The 24,329-nt window shown below is 50.1% G+C and overlaps 1 protein-coding gene across 8 annotated transcripts in view; it reads right to left on the minus strand.

Annotated features, from left to right (window-relative positions):
* Positions 1-5,569: 5,569 nt before the first annotated feature.
* Positions 5,570-24,329, minus strand: part of LOC102944748 (protein transport protein Sec16B) — a 46,331-nt gene continuing 27,571 nt past the window's right edge. For 4 of the 8 annotated variants that reach the window (XM_043521156.1, XM_027823579.3, XM_027823577.3 and 1 more), the window contains 12 exons: positions 23,964-24,069; positions 19,993-20,133; positions 16,222-16,335; positions 14,943-15,012; positions 13,757-14,050; positions 12,243-12,310; positions 11,101-11,247; positions 10,186-10,296; positions 8,342-8,456; positions 8,139-8,215; positions 7,767-7,862; positions 5,570-6,632 (listed from right to left, as the gene is read on the minus strand). In XM_043521156.1, the coding sequence (XP_043377091.1) occupies positions 6,558-6,632; positions 7,767-7,862; positions 8,139-8,215; positions 8,342-8,456; positions 10,186-10,296; positions 11,101-11,247; positions 12,243-12,310; positions 13,757-14,050; positions 14,943-15,012; positions 16,222-16,335; positions 19,993-20,133; positions 23,964-24,069 (1,414 nt within the window). In that variant the 3' untranslated portion in view covers positions 5,570-6,557. The remainder of the gene's footprint in view (positions 6,633-7,766; positions 7,863-8,138; positions 8,216-8,341; positions 8,457-10,185; positions 10,297-11,100; positions 11,248-12,242; positions 12,311-13,756; positions 14,051-14,942; positions 15,013-16,221; positions 16,336-19,992; positions 20,134-23,963; positions 24,070-24,329) is intronic. The other 4 variants (XM_043521157.1, XM_037906384.2, XM_043521158.1 and 1 more) reach the window with 3 other exon arrangements.

A 24,329-nucleotide genomic window follows, 5' to 3' on the forward strand; every position in this document is an offset into this window, starting at 1 on the left:
ACTGGGAACTGGCTACTGGCCCAGATGGACTCCTGTTCTCACCTGCTATGGCAATTGCCCAGGGAGATGTTTTCAAACATTCCTTAAGGATTAAGCAGAAAAGTCCCATTGACTGTCAGTGCTTTGGAAAATCTCCTATGTCCCTAACACCATATGCTAGCAGAGGCTGTAATCACTTCCCACCACACATTACGCACTGCACTAGTCTAGACAGAACCACTAGCTGCGGGTTTTCATCTTAAGGCACTAGCTCTGTGTAGGTCGGACTCATCAAGGCGTTCCAAGGACACAGGCTAGGAGCAGGGGTCGGCAAATGTTTTGGCCTGAGGGCTACATCTAGGTATAGAAATTGTATGGCAGGCCATGAATGCTCTTGAAATTGGGGTTGGGGTGCAGGAGGGGGTGCCAGCTCTGGGTGGGGCCAGAAATGAGGAGTTCAGGGTGCGGGAGGGGGCACTGGGCTGGGGTGGGGTTTGGGGGGGGGCATGAGGGCTCTGGGATGGGGCTGTGGATGAGGGGTTTGGGGTGCATGAGGGTGCTCCATGCTGGGACCAAGGGGTTTGGAGGGCGGAAGGGGGATCAGGGCTGGGGCAGGGGGTTGGGGTGCAGGGGGGTGGCTCAGGGGTGCAGGCTCCAGGTGGCCCTTACCTCAAGCAGCTCCTGGAAGCAGCAGCATGTCCCCGCTCCGGCTCCTACGCAGAGGCACGGCCAGGTGGCTCTGCTGCGTGCTGCCCCATCCGCAGGTGCTGCTGTGTGCTGCCCTGTCCACAGGTGCTGCCCCTGCAGCTCCCATTGGCTATGGTTCCCGGCCAATGGGAGTTGTGGGGGTGGCGTTTGGGGTGGGGGCAGCATGTGGAGCAGAGCCCCCTGGCTGCTCCTATGAATAGGAGCCGGAGTGGGGACATGCTGCTGTTTCTGGGAGCCGTGCGGAGTGACCCCCCAACCCTGCTCCACAGCTGGAGTGCTGGAGCAGGGGAAGCCCCAGACCCCACTCCTCAGCGGGGCAAGCCCCAAATCCCGCTTCCCAGTGGGAGCTCAAGGGCCGGATTAAAACGGCTGGTGGGCTGCAGCCCATGTGCTGTAGTTTGCCCACCCCTGGGGTAGAGGCCCCTGATTAATTCAGCTGGGGTTATGTCTCAATCAATCGATCAATACAGTGGCCTCCAAGGGCCATAGTGTTACAGAGTGGGGGTTATTAGTATTAATTAGTGAGACTGCAGGAGCATCCAGACTCCCTAGTCAGGATCAGGGCCTCACTGTACCAGGTGCTTTATGAAGGTGGGGTCTCTCCCTAAAGAGGATACAATCCAAGAGCTTTATCCTGTAAGCCTGACACACACATATGAGTTTTCTAGACTAAGACCTCCACCCTGCCAGCCAGTGCCTGGTACCTTTCATTCATCTGTGCAGTTGCTACTATCCCCAGTGAGCTGGGGCTCCTCCAGCGCATACTGTCAGAGTGGAGTAGCCCATGGTGAGTCAGCATGCACATACAGGAGAGGCAAACAGGCAACAGTAGTTCCCCAGGACAGGCCATAGGGTTCTCCCCCACAGTCAGAGCATGCCAGTCCGTTTGTGGGGGCAGCAAACACACAGCCTCTCCTCTCCTTGTCACTGCCTCCCCCTATGCACAGGCTGCACATGAGGCCTGTGACTGGCAGCACCACTAACAGAAACAGACTTTGTGCAATACTAAGGCATGAAAGAACATTCCCTTCCCAAACCCAGGGAAATGTATCTTTGACCCCAAACAAGATAAGAGCTGGTGCAAAAGAAAAGAGTATGTGTTAAGTTGTATGTAAAAGATGATTCAGTATTTAAGAGCATATAATAGTATATTAACTATGTAAGCAGATTATGGAATGAATGATTATTTTTGCTATCTCAAATAAATGCTACAGAGATTTTACAGTAGGCAGCTTCCCAGCTATAGGGGGTGCTATAGTGTGATTGTACACTCATATATAGAGTAAAATCTAGGAACTTAGAGAACTCTACTTTTAGGAAGGGCTAGTTGCAAGAGGACTGTATATATGGAGGAAAAAAGAAAGCCTGAATGTTGTACTGTCTTGGCCTCACTCCTAGCTCTTGTTTCAATGCTGAACACCTCATTAACATATCTTTGCAATGCACATTGGGATTTTGTTTGTCTATGGGTAAGTGATTGTATAAAGGCATATGAAAGCATAAATCCTGAATGTTGAACTGTCCTGGCTCTCTTGTGTCTCTTGCTGGACCACTGGACAACTAATTAGCATATACTTGCAAAGCATAATGGGAAATGTGCTTTCAGCTCACCCTGACCTAGTACTTTAAGCTTTCCGGAGCCTTATGTACTATCCTAAATTACATCACTTTCAGGTCAGAGGGAAGCTCACCATTGAGGTCATGTGCAGGGTGCTAATCACTCACTAGTCAATGCCTCTGTGAAGGTCTGAGAGAAAAGCCAATTAGCTGCCCTTGCAGGGTAGCACCTGCTGCAGGTTAATGAGTTACCACCTATGTGGGGCCCTGGTTTAGGATACATATGTGGCAGGAGAAGCCAGAGTGGTGCTCCCCTGGCAGATGCCCATTCACCCAAAGGGCTTTGGGGTAGGCTCATGGCTGGCACTACTGAGCTCAATGGGATAAGGTGAGTCCCCATAACCCAACTCAGACTACTCTCCCCCTGACCTTCTCAGGCAAGGCCATGCTTTTAGCATTAGCACTCATTGCCCCAGGAAAACATCATCAGAATTCAGTACAGAGACTGGATATTTATATGGAGACATTTTAAAAACCACCTCAGGGATTTAGGAGCACAAGTCCCATAGTCACTCAGTGCTTTGGAAAATTCTCTGCCTCTGTTCCTAACACACATACACCAGCAGCATTGCTAATCACCCTGGCTAGGCTACACCAAACCACTAGCTGGGGGTTCTCAGCTTAATATTAATATCTGTTTCCTCTTCAGCACTTTTCAGCAGTAGACCACAATGCACTTCACACTCTTTAATATATTTAGCCACACAATAGGTAGGAGAGTTCTATCATCTCCATTGTACAGATGGGGAAAATGAGGCACAGAGAGGCTAGGTGACTTGCCCAAAGTACAGAACTGAACCTGGGTTTACTATGTTCTGGGCTACTGCCCTGAACCATCCTTCCTCACATCCTTCCTGCCTGCCCCACTAGAGTATTGTCAAGGAGCACTGGGCCCCAGCATAGGAGCCCCTTTTTCATTTACATGTGGTTAAGTCTGATCAGTACAGTGATATGCTAGGGGGCATAGCATTACAGAGCTGGCCTGATTAGGATTAATTATTGAGACTGCAGGAGCATCCAGAGCCCCTAGTCAGGTTCAGGGCCTCGCTGTGCTAGGCACTTTACATGCCTAAAGCAGATACAATTTAAGCTCCATACCGTGCAACCCCTTCACAAACAAATGAGTTTTTCTTACTACGTCAGAGCTCAATCCCGCCAGCCTGTCCCTGGGGCTTTTCATTCATATGTGTAAGCACTAACATTGCATCCGACTGGGACTGTTACAACCCCCAGCCTCCCAAAAGAGCTGGGCCTCCTCCAGAGCTTACCATCAGCCTGAGGCCTGGAGCAGCCTATGGTGGCTCAGTGTGCATGAACAAAACAAGGCAGGCAAGTAGTTCACCAGGCTGGGTGAACTGTGGATAGGGAGCACCGCTAATAGCCACAGTAAACACCTGAAGGGTAGGAAGGACACTGGGCAGCAGCTATCAGTCCAGCAGCACTCACCTGCTGTGGAGGAAACCCATGCCACACCCCTTAGCTGTGGGCCTGGCAGGGAGCACCTGGAAGCGCTGTGGCCCTCTGGCCCTGAATAACTCACCACTCTCCTCTCACAGAACGGTTGGTCTTTCTCCAACACTCCTCAGCCAGAAATGGGCTCTTACAAAGACTGGCCACAAATGCCAGGCAGCGGTGTGAGGCCCCTGCTGTGGTCTCAGGGCTCACAGCTCCAAAATCCTATGCAGTCAGTCACTGATGTGCATCCCACTGGTCTGTGTGCAGAGGCATTGACAAAATCCAGCCACACACAGCACAGGCTTATATATTTGGTGGGGTACATAAAGAAATGCTCCTAACTCCCATAAGTAGCAGAAAGGAGCAGGGAACAGAGGGTTCCTAATTAACATATCCTTTCAATGCATGCTAGGATATGTTCCCAGCTGCCCCTGATCTCACAAAGCCATATGTACTGGAGCCTCAGACACTGCCCTGGCTGGGTGAGCCACTAGCTCAGTAGGAAGAGCACCACTGAAGTCACATGCTGCATGGTTCTTACTGACTGCCTCGAAGATGGGCTGAGACAAGAATCAATCTCTGCCGTTACCTAACAGGCAGATTAATTACCAGCTTGGCTGGGAGCTGGGGAAGGACACCCAGTGAGCAAAAGAAACTTAGGATCGCTAGCCCTGGTCAACGCCCCCTCACAAGGATGTGGGACAGAATTGTAGACAGCGCCACTGAGTTCAGTGGGAGGAGATGAGGGCAGTGCCCTACCCAGACCCCATAACCCTGTTCAGACTACTTTTCATGCAAGGCCATAGGAGACAAATTTTTATTATATACAGAACATCATTAGCCTGTGGCACTCATTGCCACAGGATACGATTAGCAGGACTCAAGCAGGGATTGGAGGTTTATAGGGATAATCAGAACACCACAGTTACATTCACTAGGATAAAGAAATAGACAGAACCCCTCATGCTTAAGAGCAGAATCCAGCCCTTGGGGGACAGGAAGGAACTTCTCCGATAGGCAGGTCATTCAATAATTATTTACTGTGGCCTTTGTTGCATTTTGTTCAGAACTATTTGGTACTGGGAACTGTCCAACACAGTATATCGGACTAGATGACAATTGTTATCTTCCTAATACACTTTTATTGACAGAAGGTCTAATAACTTCCAGGGACAGTCACACCCTGCACTAGTTTACACTAACCCACTAGCTGCAGATCTCAGGGTACAGCACTATAGCTGTGTACTGAGGAATTGGCAGGGAACTGAGAGTTTGTACATGTTTTGTGTGACTTCCCCCATGCTTCCTGAACCCCCTCTGTGCTCCCATCCACCCCTCCCTGCACCTGGGGGTCACAAAGCACAGTTGGGAAACACGGAGCTAATCCATGATATGCTTACCCTCATTGGGACAGCATCTCTTTACAGCAACACATGCTAAAAGAAGCATTTGCAGTAAGAAGTCCTTATAAAGCAATATCCCACAGCACAGAGTGACAGAGACTGTGTATAAATATAGATATTGGGCCAAATTCATCCTGGGGATAACTTCACTGAAGTCAATGGAGTTTCACCAATGAGGAATTTGGACCACAATATTTTTATTCTTTAAAACAGGTTTCCATTACAACCAGCCACTTAATTCAGGTTCATCCCCTCCAGAGGTCAATATCAGAGCGCCAGGCCTAGAGCTCTCACCTCCCTCGAACTTGACTGGGCAAGAGGAGCAAGGCTGGGTCGAGCCTAAGCGATAGCATAGGTTTGATCTGTGTTGAGTTTGGCTAACAGGAAGAAGACCAGGGAGCAGGACAGTAAAAGTATTTTGACTTTATTTCCAAAAACATTAAATACAAAGGCAGCATAGGTGCTATTAGAGACCATACAAATGTGTCCTTTATCGTCAGGAATCTTATACAAATGTGAAGGCACTGCAATCTCTGGCTAGCCCTGAATCCCTCCTCAACCATTCCCATGGCAGATGTTTTGTGGGGAGGATGCACTCTCAGTCTCCACTGGCTTTATGTTGTGACCAATGGCCCCTCTTGGCTGGATGCTGCTCCCTCCAGAGACAACTAACCCTACTCCTCCGGTTGGCCTGAGGAGGCATTTGAATGCCATGAGCTTGCTCCCATCCAGAGCTGCATTTACTGTCTTCACAGCACTCCTGGCTCTCCCCAGCCTGGGAGCAAACATGCAATACGCACCTGATGCCCTGCATGGCAGCCAGTCAAATGGCCATACATTTTCTCATGTTACCATTGCTATTACATGTATGATGGAAATCAGAGATGGAAGAGATCTGCAGTTTAGAGCCATTCCCTGGGTCCTGCCCCTGGCCACTGTGGGATTGTTCCCTGCAATATATACACCAGTGCTTTGGCCATTCCAGACTCCAGTGAGTGAAGAGATGAGGACTCCAGTATGGTCCTTGGGAAGAATTCCCCAGGCTAGAAGACAGGCTAGGAGGCCGTTTCTTCTGAAATCCAGCCTGGATGTACCTTTCTCCTTACAGGAACTTCCCTGAAACCTCCTTCCACTAGCCAACCATCGCTGACTGAACACTTGGCCAAACGATGGATGCCAGTCTCAGAAAGGAGCGAATCCACCTCTCCCCACCCTTCACATTGATGCCCTTTGCAAGGAGAGGTGTATTGGCAGCATCCCAAGGGGAAAGAGGAAAAGGAGCAGAGGAAGGGCAGGGGCTGAGTACAAATGAATGGTCTGTTTCTGTCCCTGTGGCAAGGACCCTTGCAGCCTCTGCTCCACAGGAGACACGGTAGACAGTCCAGGGTTTCCTTGTCATGGCTGTGTTGGGTAGCGCCGCTGTGAGAGCCGCTTGGGTTGGCTGAGTCCAAGGGATGCAGCCGTAGAGAGCTGTGAAGGATAGAAATACTCTAAGTAACAGGCCAGTTGTGGGGCTGACCAAAAATGGAAGCAGCCCACAATATTTTGGCAAGCAAGATAAGAGCTTTTCTGGTCAGCGAGTCAGAGACAGGTTGGGGCCGGCCCAGTTCTGTTTGTCTGGAGCGAATGCTCATGAGCGTGAGGGATAGGCAGTGACAGGAGCACACATAGTACCGGCAGGGTCTCTGCAAGCTTTCCCCAAGGAGCTCTGCCAAAACAGTTCAAACCCAGCCTGCTATTCCAGCCCTGACCCCACAGGCAGCTCCTGGCCTGCTGCCCCTTCCTACTCCAGTACTGGGTGTCCCTTGGCCTCACAGCATTCTCACCGTACCTCAGTACCCTAGGTCAACTGATTCGGGCTCCTGGGGCTAAAAATAGCAGTGTAGACATTCAGGCTCGGGCTGGAGCCCAGGCTCCAAGCTCCTTGCTGGGTTTCAGAGCCCAGGCTCCAGCCCAAGCGGGAATGTCTACACTGCTATTTTTAGTCCCATATTGCAAGTCCAAGTCAGCTGACCTGGGCTCTGAGACTTGCTGCCACAGTGTATTTTTTGCAATGTAGACACACCCTTAGTCTTGGTCTGCAGGACCCCCTAGGCTCTCCGGACTAGGCTCTCTGGAAATTAGGCAGTCAATTGAGCAGAATGTGCTCATGCTCTTGCTCCCCCATTCCCTCAGCAGAAAAGGAGAAGGCACAGCCAAATCACTTGTCTTCAGTTGCCAGATGGTCCCTTCTCTAATCCAGACCAAGGCTGAGGCCGGGCAGAGAATCAGGGGACTGTCGCCAGCTCCCTAATGCCTCCGCCCCACACCCCCACTGTGTACGGTGGATCTCGACAATAGCAGAGAAGCTGGCCCAAAGTCTGCAACTGAGAGGGCTACAAGGACATCTCTCCCACATCTCTGGAGGCATTAGCCATGCTCTCTCTCTGCTGGCAGGGAGACAGGCAAAAGGGAGCATCCATGCCTCTCCCATCAGAAACTAGATGGGTCTGCCTTTACCTTCGCGAGGATCTGAGCATCCCTCCTAAGTCAGGGAGCCCCTGTGTGGTGTGCCCACTAGCCAAGATGCCATGTGTGGTTATAAGCCAGGGGGAGCCTCCATACCTGAGGAACCTGAGCAGGATCGAAGAGTGGGATCTGCCCTCCACTATGGGCAAAAAGGAGACCACCAGGGCCAGAGAGAGGGCCATGTGAGTCATCCTGAAAGAGGAAACAGAGGGAAAATAACAGCTGGTGCCTGCTTTGGGGTTCAGAGAAGCGAAAGGAACGTTCTAGGTCACAGGGTGGGGGAGATGGACAGGGCTGGCAGAAGATGCTCCCGGTTTCCTCAGCCACAGCAAACCACAAACAAAGGAGCCATCTGACCTATCTCCCCCTTCCTGTTCCCTCCCGCACACTAAAGATCCTCCCACCAAAACAAGAAACAGAAAGAACAAGAATCACCCCACACTCACAGAGCCTGCCCTTGTCCCTCACCTGGCCTCCAGCCCCAGGAAAGGCTGCTGATTCCCTGCCATCGGGGCCCTGCAAGCCTTTAGCTTCGTTCATAGCTGCTGAAATGAGAAAGAGATTTCAAAAACGTTTGGTTCATTCCGGGATCGTGTGACCAAAACAACCTTAGCAACAACATGGGCCTGCTTCCAAAAAAGGACAATGGTCGTGGTCTCTCCTGTATTTACCTGGGCTTCTGGAGAAAGGGCTGCGGGAAGACAGAAGCAGGCGAGGAGGGTGAGATGATGAAGGGCTTGCTCCAGTGGCTGGAGGAGGGGGAAATGGGGCTGGTGCATCCTCCTCCTGATGAAAGAAAAACACACACCAATTCTGAGGGAAGAAACCTTCTCAGGGAAGAAAGGAAGAGCAGCTCTGTGCTTAGCCCTGGGAGACCAGCTTGTTCCAAGTGCAGATTCATTATGCTCTGCTTTGGGCCGGCCAAGCCAAAAGACTCCATTATATTTGATCATACAAAACCCAGGGAGTTCAGACACAAGGCTAGGCAGGCGGCTGCATGAGCCCTATCTCACGCTGCGGGGAAGTTGCTGCGGGGACTGCTCGTCATTTTAGCCCTCGATGCCCTGTGATCCTGTCAGAGCTCATAAGCTAAGCACGGTAGAGCCCAGTCTGCTGGAGACACTCAATAAGCAGAACACTTCTCTCTGCATGAGAATGGAACCAACACCCCGGTGTGGTGCTAGGGGGTACTGTGGGGCAGAAGATGCCATCTATGGGATGGGAAGTAACAATGAGTTCCTGATGCCCCATGGTTATTTAAAGAGTAGTCGCAAAAAGAATATTGGGAGGGAGCTAAAACCTCATGCTTCAGGGTTTAAACTTATCTCTAACCACCAGAGATGAGGCTGAGACCTTCACGGGGGGCAGGTCACCCCACATCTGCCTGCTGCAGGGTTTCTTGAATCTTCTGAACCATGCGGTGCTGGCCACTGTCAGAGACGGGTACACGTATATATGCATGCACACCCATGGGAGAATGTGGCCAGGATCTGGGGGAATGGCACTCTGCCTGCCTACCATTTCTCCTGCAAGTCATTCTTCACTTCGGATACTAAAAACTGTGGAAGTGTTGCCATCTGCTGCTGTCAGCTGCTGCTTTTCCCTTCAGCAGAGGCCAAGCGACCCCCACGGAGTTTGCAGAGCTCTTGGAGAGCCTTCTGGATCAGTTACTTTATAAATATACAATTACTAGTAATGAAAATTTGGTTCAGGACGGAGACCTCAAGTTGTCAGTTTCCATCCCACTGATAAATAAATCCCCAAGTACGGTGGCACGTAAAGGACACACAGTTGTAGTGAAAACCCTGGCAGTGGGGACAGCGCGGTGGTGCCCTTGAGATGGAGAGATAAACTAGTGGAGGATGGATGAAGATAAAGATAAGGGGTGAAATTCTGGCTCCGTTGAAGTCAATGGCAAAACTCCTATTGGCTTCAATAGGGTCAGGATTTCACCAATCGTTCCTGTTCACTTAACTGTACCCAGCGTTAACTATCCTCTGGCCTGTCTATCCACTGGGGTGTCTCCATGCACCATGTTCCCCCTTACAGTGTGTTTGGCACCAGTTAGCTGTCTGAGAACATGCTTGCACCAAGGGCTTAATCCCCTGCCACAGCAAGGGCCACAGGCCTACCTCTGCCCAGCAATGAGCTCTGGGCCATTCAGCCTTGGCATGGAGGTGTGCACGGTGTGAGGGCCAGGGAGGTTACACCAGAAGGGGGAGGACACTGGCAAAAGGGAACTTGATCACGAAAGGGAGAGTCAGGGAGGTGATGGGGAGGAATAGTGCAGGCAGTGTGCAAACTTCACACACACACACCCCTCTGCCACGGTCCTACATCCCTGACATGCGGCCACCTCTGCTCTTCCAGTCCTGGCACAAGGCTCCACCAGCACTCCCGCTGTCCTGGGAGTGGGAGGTAGGAGGAGAAAGGCCCCTCTTCAGTCTGAGGGTGGGGAGGAGAGCTCCTCCGAAATCCCTGCGACGTAAAAAGCCCCCTCTAGTTTTCTCGTTACCTGGGACGCCAATGCAGCAGAGGCTGGGGCAGGGCCGGACACATCTCTGGAAGGTGTCACCTCCTTGGAGGGCTTTGATCGAAACCAGCTGAACCAGCCAAACCCTGAGCCCTAGGAAACACAGGTTCTTACTGGGGCTGAAGTTGTTTAAATAACAGCAATATATTAAAGACACCACCGCACAAAAACTCAGAGGTGGTGGGTGGAGAGGGAAGGTCATTGTGGAACCCAGCCTCATCCCTTCCAACCCCCACAGCTTTCTTGGGTGAAAGAAAGGGTTCGGGGCAACTCAGCTCCTTCTCACTGCTGTGACTGGAAAGGAAAGGAAACCCATCCCTACCTCACCGTGCGGCAAGGACAGAGAGCAGGGCTGAGGACCCCAGAACCACCCCCACCCCATTGCTGGAGGGGACAGAAGAGCAGGGGCTTAGCATATCAGCCTGGAGACAGCAGGGAGCCCATTCTACCCGGGTGGACTGACTGCAGCACTCCCAGCCATACGGGCAGTGAAAGGCTGTCCAGGTGGTGAGTGAGAAGTTGGTGATGCCTCTAAACAAGAGGGCATGTGATTCTGCTGTCCCTGCGGTGTAGATCAGGAGTAACCCTCTTGCAGCCCTGCTGATGGGGGAGGTTTAGGTTGGATATTAGGAAAAACTTTTTCACTAGGAGGGTGGTGAAACACTGGAATGCGTTACCTAGGGAGGTGATAGAATCTCCTTCCTTGGAAGTTTTTAAGGTCAGGCTTGACAAAGCCTTGGCTGGGATGATTTGATTGGGGATTGGTCCTGCTTTGAGCAGGGGGTTGGACTAGATGACCTCCTGAGGTCCCTTCCAACCCTGATATTCTATGATTCTATGATTCTATGAAATCAGGCTGGGGGCATGGCTTTGAAAGCAGCACTGTACCCCCCTCACCTTTGCCTCCTCTCGCTCGGCCCCCTTCGTCGATGGCTGCTCTGCGGCAACTCCCTCGCCAGAGCCTTCTGGGGGTTGCAAGGCATCCTCCTCCATGGAGATGGTGGAGCTCTCTGAAATGGTTCGGACCCTGGCATTCAACACGCTCTGATACCAAAGATAAAGGGCACCAGTGCCATTAGAGAGGGACAAGGGAAACTGGGCGAGTGGGGCTGTAAAGAACTACCCGGCAGCCATTCCAAGAGGCAGCAGCATTCATCCCAACAGGACCCAGCCTCCTTTACGATACCTTTTATCCCAGGCCCTGCAGAAAGGTCTGAGGCCAGATTCTCTCCTGAGCCAAGCAGACCTCAGAGCAGGAGAGAGGATCCTGTCAGGGAGTTTGTTATGCCTCCCTGATTCTCATGGTGCATCTGTACCAGCCCCAGCCCATCAACTTAAGTTGGAGGAGCTTAGGGGCTGCTCTGTCTCATATCAGCTGCTGCGGTCCCTATGGAAGCATATGCCAGTCATGAACTGGTGTCACGCAGGCATATACTGCCCCACCTTTGCAGCATGCCCCCCTACATCAAGGTTCTGGGGGACAGGGATATTTTCCATCAGCTCCCCTGCACTAGGGAATTCTCAGCTGGCTGGTGAGAGGCAGAAGCCAGCACTTTGTGTCACAAGAGCAGCCCAAGACATGGGGAGAGAATTTGGGCCTTGCTCTTCAGTTCCAGTTAACACCACCGGTGAAAGAAACGTTAGGGATCAGACTGAGAGCACCAATCTCATCTCATGGGTCATCAAAGCAAGGGGTTGAACCCAGTGTGCAGCACCAGCCCTATGGAAACAAGCTATCTCCTAGGGGTTAATGGCTGAGAAGTACTTCAGCCCCAGGGTTTGAGGAGGGTTACGGTGCCAGAGCCATGACATAGCTGGGGGAAGAAGGCCATGTTGGCAGCTGAAGCCAGGTTCAGGGAAGGGGCGGCAGGCAGCAAGAGGCAGTAGATAGCACGGGCCAATAGGCCCATGGGGTGAGTGCTAGTGGGCAGCTGGGGCGGAGAGGTTGTGGAGGGGTCACACTTGGGTGGCAGGGAGGAGAACAGGGTTTGTCTGACCACATCCTGTGCATCGTGGCACCTGGCTCCCCTTGTTCTCACCTGCTGTTCCAGAACGTTCTTCTGAACCCCAAAGGGCCGGGAGCATCCTTGAAGCCTCATAGCTCTCCCTAAAGAGCAGAGAGAATGATGCAACTCAGGATTCAGCCTGGGAGGCACATGCCCTTCACGGGAAACTCCTGTCTGGTCCAGCAGGGGCAGTTTTAATGCAATCATTGGTGTGGTATCGAGGTACTGATGCAACTGGCTGCTTAACAGCAAGATGCTGCCATTGGAGGAACAGGCCTAATCAATCTAGGCACACACAGTTACTCTCTGTGCGAAGCCAGAGGCATGACCAGAGTCCATCGCAGCTGGGCACCAAAATCTGCTTCTCCTCCTGTTCATCCTTCCCTGAGCGTTGGCAGGGCTAGGTGCTGGTCCCCTCTTCCAGGACTAGAACTACCACCTTTGTGACAATCTGTTGTACTCTCTCACACTCCCCCTCAGTAACCCCAATGCGCAGGGCCAAGCGCCTCTTCCTGGTGGCCCCAAAATGCCAGCTCGATATTGGCCTTGGACTGTTGGCACTTGTGCCGAGCAGGGAGGGGACTCGCTCAGCCCAGGAATGAAGGCAACGAGGTTGGGCAGGTGCCGGGGAGGGCAAAAGTTCACTCGGTCTAACTTGGATGCATCCTTCCATCTACTGTGCAGCGTAGAAGTGGGGCCTCTCAGAGCTTCAGCTTCCTGCTCACCCTCAACACTACACACTAGGAGCTGCAGACACTTCAGGTACATCTACGGAGCATGCTAAAAATAGCGTGTAGCCATGGCAGCAGGAGCAGCAGAAGAGGCTAGCCACCCTGATCATGGGCTAATGTCTTGGCCAACTACATACTTGGGGTGGCTAGCCCCCCCTGCCGCTCCTACTGCCCTGGCTATGCTCTACTTTCAGTGAGCTAGCTCGAGCCAAACTAGCGCAAGGATGTATCCTGGATCTGGGAATCACCCCCCAGCTCCATGTGTAGATGTACCCTTGGAGCACTGGTCTTCTCTCTGCTGGATAAGACACTGTCCCGAGACAGAAAATCCAGGGTGAAATGCTCTGTGCGCAGGAGGCACCAGGTTAAAACGCAAACCATGTTTGCCCTAATGCTAGAGCGGGGATCCTATTAAAATGGGACCAAGGTGAAGCAAAGGCTGTCCGTGAGCATCATTCACGCAGACAAACATTTCAGCAGAGAGGAAACACGGGAACTCTCTGCCGACATGCCACACTTCCAGACAGAAAACCCACCGCCACAGGCATGTGCGGGAGCATTCGTAGAAAAACCAGTCAGAACGAAGTGGTGGTTCAGACCAACCTCTGGCTCACCTATTCCCCGGAATGGAGAGAAACTCCAGCACTGAGATCCGTGCCTGAACTTCCCAATGTCAGGAGCCCAACACTCCAGTTCCATCTCTCATCTGAACTGTCCAGTACATATGTGACCTGTCTCCCCCACCAAACACATTTTCCCATCCCTCATCCCAGGAATCATCACAGATGGCCTGCAGCACAGCTGAGGCAAGCTTACCTGGTGGCTGGTAGGCCTGTGGGGAATGGTCATTTGACATTCCTCCTAGAGAGTGGTTTGCCCCAAAGCTGACCTCTGCAGGACGATTCTCTTGCATGGCATCAGGTGGCACAGAAGCTATGGTCTGCTCTGACCCATCCACCCTGGAATATGCACCAGGCGAGAAGGACACATTCTCCTGTAGACCTGGCTGGTACTGGTCTGTCCTCTCAGAAGCAGGGGGGTTATACTGCTGGTGCTGTAGGTTGTGCTGGTAGCCTGGTTTTTGTGCAAACTCATGACGGAGATCTCTGTCTGGAAAACAGATCCCAGGAATTTACTCAGGATATTTACAGCTTTATTGAATGATTCAGGGTAACAGAATTCCCTTCGGTGTCATTGTACATGGAAAGTGGGCCTGAGAGACACAGCAAGAAAAGACCCCACAGGAATAAGAGTGGTTAAGGCGTGGGCAGGGGTACAGGTCAACCAACACAGGAGAGCTTTTACCTCCTTAGTGGGGAGAGGGTGGTGATGAAAGACAGGAGGGACAATATGCCTCCAGGTGCAAGAACTCCTTAGAATGGGGCCATGACGGAGGCAAAGACAACTGAGAAGGGTGAGAAGAAGAGGAAGACTTCAGAAATTCTGAGGGTCCCATGGCCTCCTGTTCCCCTCCTACCTACACACTGGGAAGAGAACAAAACTCGCCAAAAGTTCCGCAACTTCCTACCTGCAGCGGTTAATCTCCACCCTCAGCTCCATGGGGAGGTGCAGCAGGCCAGGGCTGGGCGATGTCACCACTAAGACATTGATCCACAGGGCACCCAGACCCAACCCAGTAGATCCCTGGCCAAGCAGAGACAGGATCACACTCCTGGAGCTCGACTGAGGCCCCCCACCCAACACCCTTTGTGGGGAGGTGGTGATGCACAGTCCACTTCTAGAGTATGTTGGAGAGATTCCCAGCAAGACTTTGAGTCTTTGCTATCCTGGGAGAGCGACACAGAGGGTCAAGGAGGCAGTTTCCAGTCTGTTCCAACTTGTCTCCCATATATCTGGGCATGCTCCACATTTGGAGAATCCCTCTATCTCTACCCAGAGTGGCCTAGATCCTCTAAGGTATGTAAACACCTAACTTCCTTTGGTATTTAGGTGCCTAAATATATTTGAGGATCTGGGCCAATGTGTTCATTCCTTTCTTTACCTGCTGTGGATCCGCTGGCTCTGGAGAGCTCTGGCTGAGTGGGTGCTAAGTCGGGGAGGTCTCCTTCCTTCTGAAAGGATTTGAAAAGTGAATGTTACAAAAGAAAGGGAAAACTAGAAAGAAGGATGCCCAGAAGAATTGTCTCCAAGGCACCGGTAATCAAGACATAATTGTCACCGGAGTGAAAGCCACGTGGGCTCCTGGTGGATCACAGCCACATCGTGGATAGCAATCTCTGCCTTGTTTCTGCTCCTTCCATTCTCCAGCTTCCAGTCAGATCCAGAGGCAATGTCGGAGACACTTACCCCTACCAAGCCACCCGCCCCTGCCTGCTTCTCATTCATCCCAAGCACAGGGTGAGCAAGGAGGCATCCTGAATCCTGTGGCTCTGTTCTCCTGCTGTGGCAAGTGAACAGCTCCACTCAACTCAACAGCTATCACTCGGATCCTGCAGAGGAGGGTGAACCAGGCACAAGGACACTGTTAACGGCTACCTCTGTAGGAAGGCTGGAGCTGCTCAGAATACAGCTATTGGGCCCGATTCACTTTACTGGAGGTACTGCTAATTTCCACCATGGTAGATGAGATCAGAATATGACCATTGTCCTTTTTGGAGGGGACAGGATGGGGAGCCACAGGGAGGGGGAAAAGAGACAAAACATGGAGACAGACACTACATTTTAAGGGAACACGTTAAGGGAAATTAAATCGCTCAGGAGCATATACACAGGGTACGGGAACTGGAGAGAAAGACAAGTCTCTAAGCATATGGAGATTAAACCACCTGCAACATCCTCACACAAAGAGGAACTCTTTGCACAACAACCTTCTCATCTTCTAATCGCTTTCCTAAAAACAAGACAGGGAAAGGTGCTTCTTACCCACCATAATGCTTTTGGGCTCACTAGTAGCAGTCTCTGGGCTAGGCACGAGTTCTGGGTGATACATTCCCTCCCACTACCACGGAGACCTTGAGGTCCAACAGGAGAGGGCCTGTGATGCTAGCCATCACGGAGCTCTCCACAGTATCAACAGTGTGCTTCCCAAGAAAGAAGGGGAAGGAAAAAGCCTTCCAGAACCCAGGTAAGAAATTCACTTGGGACCTTAGTGCCTTTCTAAACATTTACCTAGGACTTACTATGCAGGAGAAGGACGCACCTGCAGACTGACCATACCATAGAGACTGGTCGCACAGCACATCCTGTTTCGCCCACCCCAGAGGACTGTGGCAATCATGAAACATGATGGAAAGAGCCACTCCAAATCCCATCATTCTCACCTCCCGCTGCTGGGCTCGGGCTCGGAGCTGGACAAGCCAGTCGGGTTCCAGGTTCTGTTCCTGCTCAGGTCTTTCCAGTAGCAATGGGTCAGAGAGCTTCAGCTGCTCTGCAAGCTGTGCAGTGGTGGGGGAGAAGGTGGTGGGGAACAGATGCTTTAACTTTTTAACCTCTCAGATGCAGAGAGCACAGATTGAGAGTCATAGCAATTAATAAGCTGCTAGGCACATGGACCCTGGAAAAGCTGTTACCTCAATGAGTGCAGCATTTCCTCATAATAAATACATAAGACTAATACTCGGCATTTATACGCAAAAAGAAAAGGAGCACTTGTGGCACCTTAGAGACTAACCAATTTATTTGAGCATAAGCTTTCGTGAGCTACAGCTCACTTCATTGGATGCATACAGTGAAATGAGCTGTAGCTCACGAAAGCTTATGCTCAAATAAATTGGTTAGTCTCTAAGGTGCCACAAGTGCTCCTTTTCTTTTTGCGAATAGAGACTAACATGGCTGTTACTCTGAAACCCGGCATTTACACAGCACCTTTATTATTTCTATTGCAGTAACATCCAGAGGGCCCAGAATTGTTGGGCTAGGTGCTGTACAAACAGCTCACCTTCCCTCAGAGGATCTCAAAGCACTTTACAAACACCACCCCTGTGAGCTAGGTCAGGACCATTATCCTCATTTTCCAAGTGGGCAAACTGAGGCACAAAGAGATCAGTGTGACTCCCCCAGGGGCACACAGTTATCCATCAGCAGGACCAGGAAGAGATCCCAGATTTCCTGGCTTCCACTCCTGGGCGGTAGCCACATAAATCCTGTGGGAGGTGGAGGGAGTGTTCACAGTGGCTAGAACAAGAGTTTGGGAGTCAGGCTTCATGGCTTCCATCCCTAGCTCTGCCACCAACTCACTGCGTGACCTGAGCAAATCTCTCGCTGTGTATCAGTACAATGCATATAATGCTCACCTCACAGGAGTGTTCAGAGCCTGAATTCACTCCTGTTTGTAAAGCACTGCAAGAACTTTAGAAGGGCAAAATCAGGGTCACTTGGCATGTGCCATTGTTCTCTCTCTTTAGGGTACCAAAGATATGCCAGGATGTGTAGCACACATCCGTACCCATCAGCCTTTTCAGGCACAGAAAGTTGTATTCGGGCTTTATGATTTTTACCATTCTTTCTGACGGTCATACAGCACACACGGTAACAGGATGCTCAGCTCCCAAAGCAAGGAGCTTTGCCAAAGGAAGGGGAAAAAAAAAATCACACTATTGCCACTTTACAACTGGGAAGATAGCAGTGAAAGAACCTACCTAAGGAGATACAGCAAGTCAGGGCAAAACTGGGACTAGAACCTAGGCCTCCTGACTCCCTGTCCAGGGCCCTTCCTGCTGGACCACACCACTGCTCTGCTAAGCTGTGAGCTGTTAGATACCTGGCTGAACTCTTAGCATGACTCTGTAACTGACACACTCATGAAGACTGTTCCATAGAAGGTGACAGAGACACACTTTAGCCAGACAAAGAGACGGGTTAATTCACCACTAGCCAGAGTAACACCACTGTCTCTGATCAAGTGACAGCTAATTGGCCAGGGGATACTAGCCCAGGACATTAGTTAAGGGTTATTATTAATGATGATGTAGATTGTGCAGTAAACCATACGAACATAGAGTAAAACACATGCTCTACCCCAAAGAGTTTACAGACAAGACACACACCCACAGCCTGCAACTAGGGACAATAATTAACAGGAGAGCGAGTGGGGAGAGATTCCTGGTGCATGAGCAAATGGAATCATATGGGAGAAGTTGTTTGTCCAGCTGGGCATGGTCAGATTTTGTCAGATCCAGACATGGGTTCATTCTAAACCAATACCAAGAGAGAAGAAATTAGAAGTGTGATTATTCCTAAATGGGGGGATGTTTAATCCAAAAGCTAATAGGTGCTTTGATCCAGTATTAATGAACCAACACTTGGTTGTAAATCGTTCCTGGCTTCAAAGGAGGGGGAGTCTTAATCAAATACTAATGTGGATCATAATTCGTAACACAGTCTGTAACATCAAAGACAAGAAAGTGCTATGACTGTGCTGGTTTTTCATCTGAAAGCCCGTTCTCGCAGGAGAAGTGTTATTCCCAGCAGACCTGCCCATCTGAGAGGCTGTTAAATAGGTTTCCACAACAGGTGGATCCAGGTAAGCACTACAACATTATGTAACTCCAACTTTAGGGCTAGTGTGATAGGGATTTTCACAGCACCTGCCTCAGGTGTGTATTACCTAAGTATTTTTTCTCTTTCTCTTTAATCTGCATTGTGGCAATGACCAGAAAATATTTCTTTTGCTTCATCTCAGGTGAATTAGGTTTTGATTGTATTGTTTCCTGGGCTCTACACAATGGAGCTTTAGAAGGAAATAGAACTCAGAGAATGATGAATGGGATAATGTCCAGGACAATGACAAGGTCGTGCTGCAGAATGGGCAGGTGCCACTGTCAGTACTATAGAGCCAAATGGTGCAAGAGACAGCGGGCTACTAAAAGGATCGGTGCAGTCACCTGTATCACTGGAGCTCCATCCATGAACAGGGAGGCAACGTAGTCTAGTAGATTGAGCACTGAAATGGCATGCCAAAGACTTGAATTCTAGCCCTGGCACTGGCTTGAGCACATTACTTCCCTGCTATGTGCTTCAGTCCCCCCATCTGGGAAATGGGTACAAGGATACTGCCCTCCTTTGTCAAGTGCTTTGAGTTCCACTGATGAAAAGCCCTATGTACAAGCCAGGTGCTGCTGCTCATTCTTCTGGTTTTTTGGGACAAAGGGGTTGGCTTGTTTTTCTAACACCATCTAAACATGACAAAATAAGACATTTTCTGGTTTAAAATTAAGACTTCTGCATACTTTAATCACTAAAATAGATGTGAGAATTACAACATCCTACCATAAAATAATAACAACAATACCCAGCTCTGACAACTTCAGTAACACACCCCAGATCCTGTAGCTGCTGTGAGATCATGATTTCTTGTGGAATATTCCTTCTAATGCAAGTCAGACCAGTTCTAATAGTGAATAGCGAAGTAGCTGCCTATGAACACACACAAACATCCTCGGAATCAGTTATCACACCTGAGTTTGCAACATACCACGCAAATGTTATCCCAGAATGATACATTCAAGAGGAAATATCAAGAACCATTTTAAAACAGATTTTAGCTTCATAAGTCTCCACCATTTTTAACTTTGTAGAAGCTTCAAAGTGAGATTTCCTTCTTCTGCAATTTTGTGTTCTTTCCTAGTTGGCACATGTTGCCCCTTCCCCCTCCACTCCCCTTTATTTGATATCTGACTTGGCTCTTGTGGAGTTGTTTCAGCACCATGGGTGAGCCCAGCATATATCTCATTTAGGCAGCTGCTACAGAAAAATCCTGAGGCAGCCAGACAGCACAGCCTATTGCATCCCAAAGGACTCACAGCTGTACCGGGTTGATCTTAGTTGTCATACTCCAGCAAATAGATGTTTGGGGCTGATTTTCAGAAGTGCTGAGCTCTTGGGAGCTCCAGGAGCTTCGAGAATGTTCCTCATAACAGAAGGTTGATTGTAAGTAAAATATAGGCCTAGGCAACTTGACAGCATTCCTGAAATCCTGCCTCACATAAATCAAGGGCAAAACTACCAACAGGGCCAGGATTTCACCCATTAAACACTTCAGCTAACCCCCACCCACAGCCAAAGCAAACAAGGACTGGTTACGAGAGACGCACCTTGATAACCTGTTCTAACAGCACCGGATGGTTGGCCTGGGTCTGGTCTAGCAGAGCTGTGCCAATCCCTTCGCAGTAATGCAAGGCCTGGGAGGTGAGACCATAGTCCGCCAGGCGTGCAGCATAAAGCAGTTTATACACCTTGGAAAAGGAATGAAAAAAATGACTGTCCAGGTGGGGAGAAGAAAAGGAAAGAAGAAGCAGCCCAGCTGCTCAGAAGGTGAGGTCCCCATACAGCCTTGATGGAGGTGTCTGACTCAGAGGCAGCATGGACCAGTGGGTAGCACACAGGACTGCAAATCAGGAGACCTAGAGTCTAGTCTTGGCTCTGCTTTGTGACCTTGAGTAACTTCCCTCTCTGTGCCTGTTTCCCCTTTGCCTGTCTTCTCTGTTTAGACTGTTAGCTCTTTGGGGCACAGACTCTCTCTCTCTATGCATCTGTGCTGCACCTAGCCTAGTGGGGGCCTCTAGGTGCCTAGACAATGAAGTACCAACTTGCAGTCAAGAAGGGAAGAGCCCAGCCCTATTGCAGCACCATGCCATATCTTAGAATTCCACATTAACATGTCTGCTTAGAAAGGCACGAAATAAAGACAGGCTCAGTTGGTCATGTCTTGGGTCAGTGGGGCTGAAGGTCTCATTCTGATCTGTAAGGGGTGTTTGTGCATATCACAAACCCACCATCCATTGCAGCAGGCTAGCTGGTTCGGCTCACCTCGGGCTCACAGCTGGAATTGCAGCGAGGCTGGTTTTGAAGTCAGGGTAAAGATGTGCCAGCAGATCTCTGGGGGAGGACCCTAGCCAGAAATATTTATTTATTCACCTGATTTGTGCAGGGCTTGAGGCTGCAGCAGCTGGGTGCTTATGCACAATGTTAAAAGTACATCAGTTACGCATGGCTATTAGAGAAGGGAAATCTAGGCAAAAACTAAATACATGTGGCACTCTGCCCTGAAACTTGCTAGACTCATGCTCTGATGATCTGTGAAGAGGAGTGAATTCAAAAGACCCTCCTTTGAGGAAGTTCTGATGAGCCCAGGGAGGGCCTGATCTCTCACTGCTTCGTATCTGTGCAAAGTGTGTAACCGTCACCGTTCTGCTTTGCACGTCCTCTACACAGGCGTGAAAGGCAGCGCAGACTCAAGCCCTCCACTTGGATTTCAAGGGCGGCCCCTCGCAGAGCACATGGCAGTGAGTCTAGCCGAAAGGTGACTCTTCTTTTCTTACACAAAACTGCAGAGCTGCAGGCTCCCAGGTCACTCGATGATCAAGGAGACTGAGCACTTATGGACCCTACAGAACCCCAAGGCTGTGAATCACCTGGGATAAAAGCAGCCATGCACTCTTAGCAGATAGTGCTGATGCTGCCTTTCTCCATGACTCCAAATGCTTCCCCTTGCCCACAAGTTAGGTAAAGAGCTGCAAGTCGAGAGGGAGGTTGGACTAGTCGGGGTTGTAGTAGCAGGGGGTGCGGCAGGGCAGGGTTATAATGTGGCAGGGTTTAAGACTGGACGTGGCGAGAAGTGCTACAGGCCAGGGGAGAGAGGGACAGACAGCGATAAACAGCAGTGACACTAGTAAATGGGCCTGGAGCCCCAAAGGGATTTAGCTGCTGTACCGCCTAATTTTTAGGTACCTAGAAAATCACTGGCACAACAATGGGATCCACAAAGCCTGAGTTAGGCACCTAGACTCCCTATACAATGAATGGGGAGACCCAGGAGTAAGGCTGGCTTAGCTGCCATGGAGAGGCCCAAGTTAAGACAAGAAAAGCCCGAACAAGTAATTGCTGAAACAACTATTATGAATATGTTTTATAGTAAATAAGAGAGGCAGAAGCTAACTACACTAACTGTTGTGGCTATATCTATAGTAAACACAGTAGGCAGAAACACGCTGAACTGAGATGCTTGCCTTACGCATTCTGCAAAGCGATTGGTCTCTACATGCGAGATATATAGAGGTTAATAGCTAGGAAAGATGTATATAAAATATGCTGTGTGACAGGAACTGGAATTGTGGTGTCACCCTGTACCTAAACCCCCTGGGTCTGGGCCTAGCCAGCATGGGTGAAGAGCTGTCCCATGCTTAATTAAGTAACCAGAGCAACAAGCTGGAGTTGAACGGAGTTTCAGGGGTCCCAGAGAACTGGATGAAGTATTCTCCCAGAAGAGGACAAGGTGCTCTGGATAAGCTGAGGAGAAAAGGTCTCAGAGGGAATCCCCAGAGTAGGCACCTTAAACTGCGATCCACAAAAGCCAGCATGCTAGCCAATGGGAGATGCCAAGGAGAGGGGTGTGCTCTAAGCCCTGCCCCTCTCACAGAGTTCTGAGCCTATGTCCAGGTTGCAGGGAGACATCTATCTCTGCTAGTGATCCACAAACGGAGGAAAGATAGGCCCTCCTCCACCCAAGCCACATGTGGGAACTGATCTGGCAGGCATGCCTAACTCTATGCAAAACAGCTGAGGGCGGGGAAGGAGGAGCAGATATGGGAGGCTACCAGGTCAAGTCTCCCCCTCTTCCTGATGAGGAGAAGGGATTTGTAGAAGGATCTGCCCTATGGAATAGTCTGATATAGGTTTCCCTCAATCTCTCCTATTGAGGTTGTGCCACTTTAATTAAATACATGAATAATTAAATATTAATTGGCCAAAGCAAGAATGATTCTACAGCCCAGTGGTTCAGGCACTCACCTGAGAAGTGGCAGAGGCCTATTCAAATCCCTTCTCATCAGGCTGAAGGGGGATTTGAACCAATGGTCTCCCACATCCAGGGTGAGTACCCTAACCATTATAAGTTATAAGGGAAGCTCTCTTCCCACCCCTCGCTGTTTTGTGTGGAGTTAGGCATGCCCACTGGATCAGGCTGCACACACGTTAGGCGGACAACCATCTATCTTCCTCGAGGTTATGGATTGCTCTGGGCATTAGGTGTTAGACAGGGGTCTGGGTGCCTACAGTGAGGCAGCAAACTCAGAAGGTAGAAATTTTGGCACCTAGAGAACTTTTACAGTGTAAATTTAGGCCCTGAGTGAGTTTAGGCACCCACAGCGTTCGGCAGCTGCTGAGCAGAGCTTTTGTGGATGGCAGTGGGGCCTAAAAATGGGCCTTAGGAGCCTAAATCTGGGCATTAGGTTCCTAAGTCCCTTTGTGGATTCAGACATGGGGGCTCTGCCTTTTTATAGTTCCTTTCATCCTTACCACTTTACAAATACTACATAAAGCCTCACAACCCTACAGCGACACAGGTGAGAATTAGCACACTCTTTACACGGGCGGGGAAAGGGAGGCACACAGCCATACGACTTGCCAATGGCAAGTCCTAGTCCCTTATTCTAATGACTAGATGACACTGGCCATCAACAGAGCTGTATGTAGTACCCAGGAATGGAATAGCAAGGCACTATTCAGGTGAGGACTGAGATGCATTGGCAGAGAAATAACAAGGGCACAGCAGGGCTGTTACTGACATGCACTGGCAGTACTGGGGGAGGAAGCTGGTGCAGTGCCTGCATGTAGTTTGCCAATACTAATACATCCTACACTTTCACGAGCTCCCAATTCACTTCCCAGACATAGAGGGGATGAAAATCACCTCTCACTCACAACTCTGGATTATAGAAATTGAGACATTGTCCTGAGCTGTCTATACTGGGTGAGGATGTACACAGCCATGCCCAGACCAGCCAGCGACAGTTGAGGCTGAGGATGGTACTTAGCCAGGAGATGGAGGAAGAAGAAAAGAGAAAAACTATCTGTAAATAACACTGGGTGAAGCAAGACATGGAGGACAGCAGAGTTCTTTAGGGACCATTTGAATGCAGAATGTAATTTTATACCATAGTCTGTGGCAACAGGCATATCAGAAATGCATTAGGTTGTGATTTGTGGAGAGGTTACATTACAGCACATTGAGCACTGGCAGCTCTGCACATCAAATGTACTGGCTGTACCTGACTGTTTTCATTACCTGGAAGGAGAGGATGAAGGATTTGGGACGTCCCAGCATCTGACAATATTCAAAGATTTCAGTCCTCAGGATAGATTCTGTCCTGGCAAACTGTACAAATGTCTGACTGAAAGGAGAATGCAGAGATGTGAGGTCAGGGCCAGAAAGCAAGACTCTTCCTCTCCATGATAAACCTGCATGTCTGGGATACTGAGCGTCCATCCCTCACCCCAATAATCTTCAGAATGTTAAACTTACTAGCAGCAAAAGTGAAACTGATTAATGCCACAGCCAGTCAAATCCCACCAACAAAAGCTTCCTTATAAAGCAGATAAGCACCAAACCCACCCACACAAACCTTTAAAAGCAAGGAAGTGAAGAGGTACA

This window comes from Chelonia mydas, chromosome 8 (genome assembly GCF_015237465.2).
Source record: "Chelonia mydas isolate rCheMyd1 chromosome 8, rCheMyd1.pri.v2, whole genome shotgun sequence".
NCBI classification, from domain to species: domain Eukaryota; kingdom Metazoa; phylum Chordata; order Testudines; family Cheloniidae; genus Chelonia; species Chelonia mydas.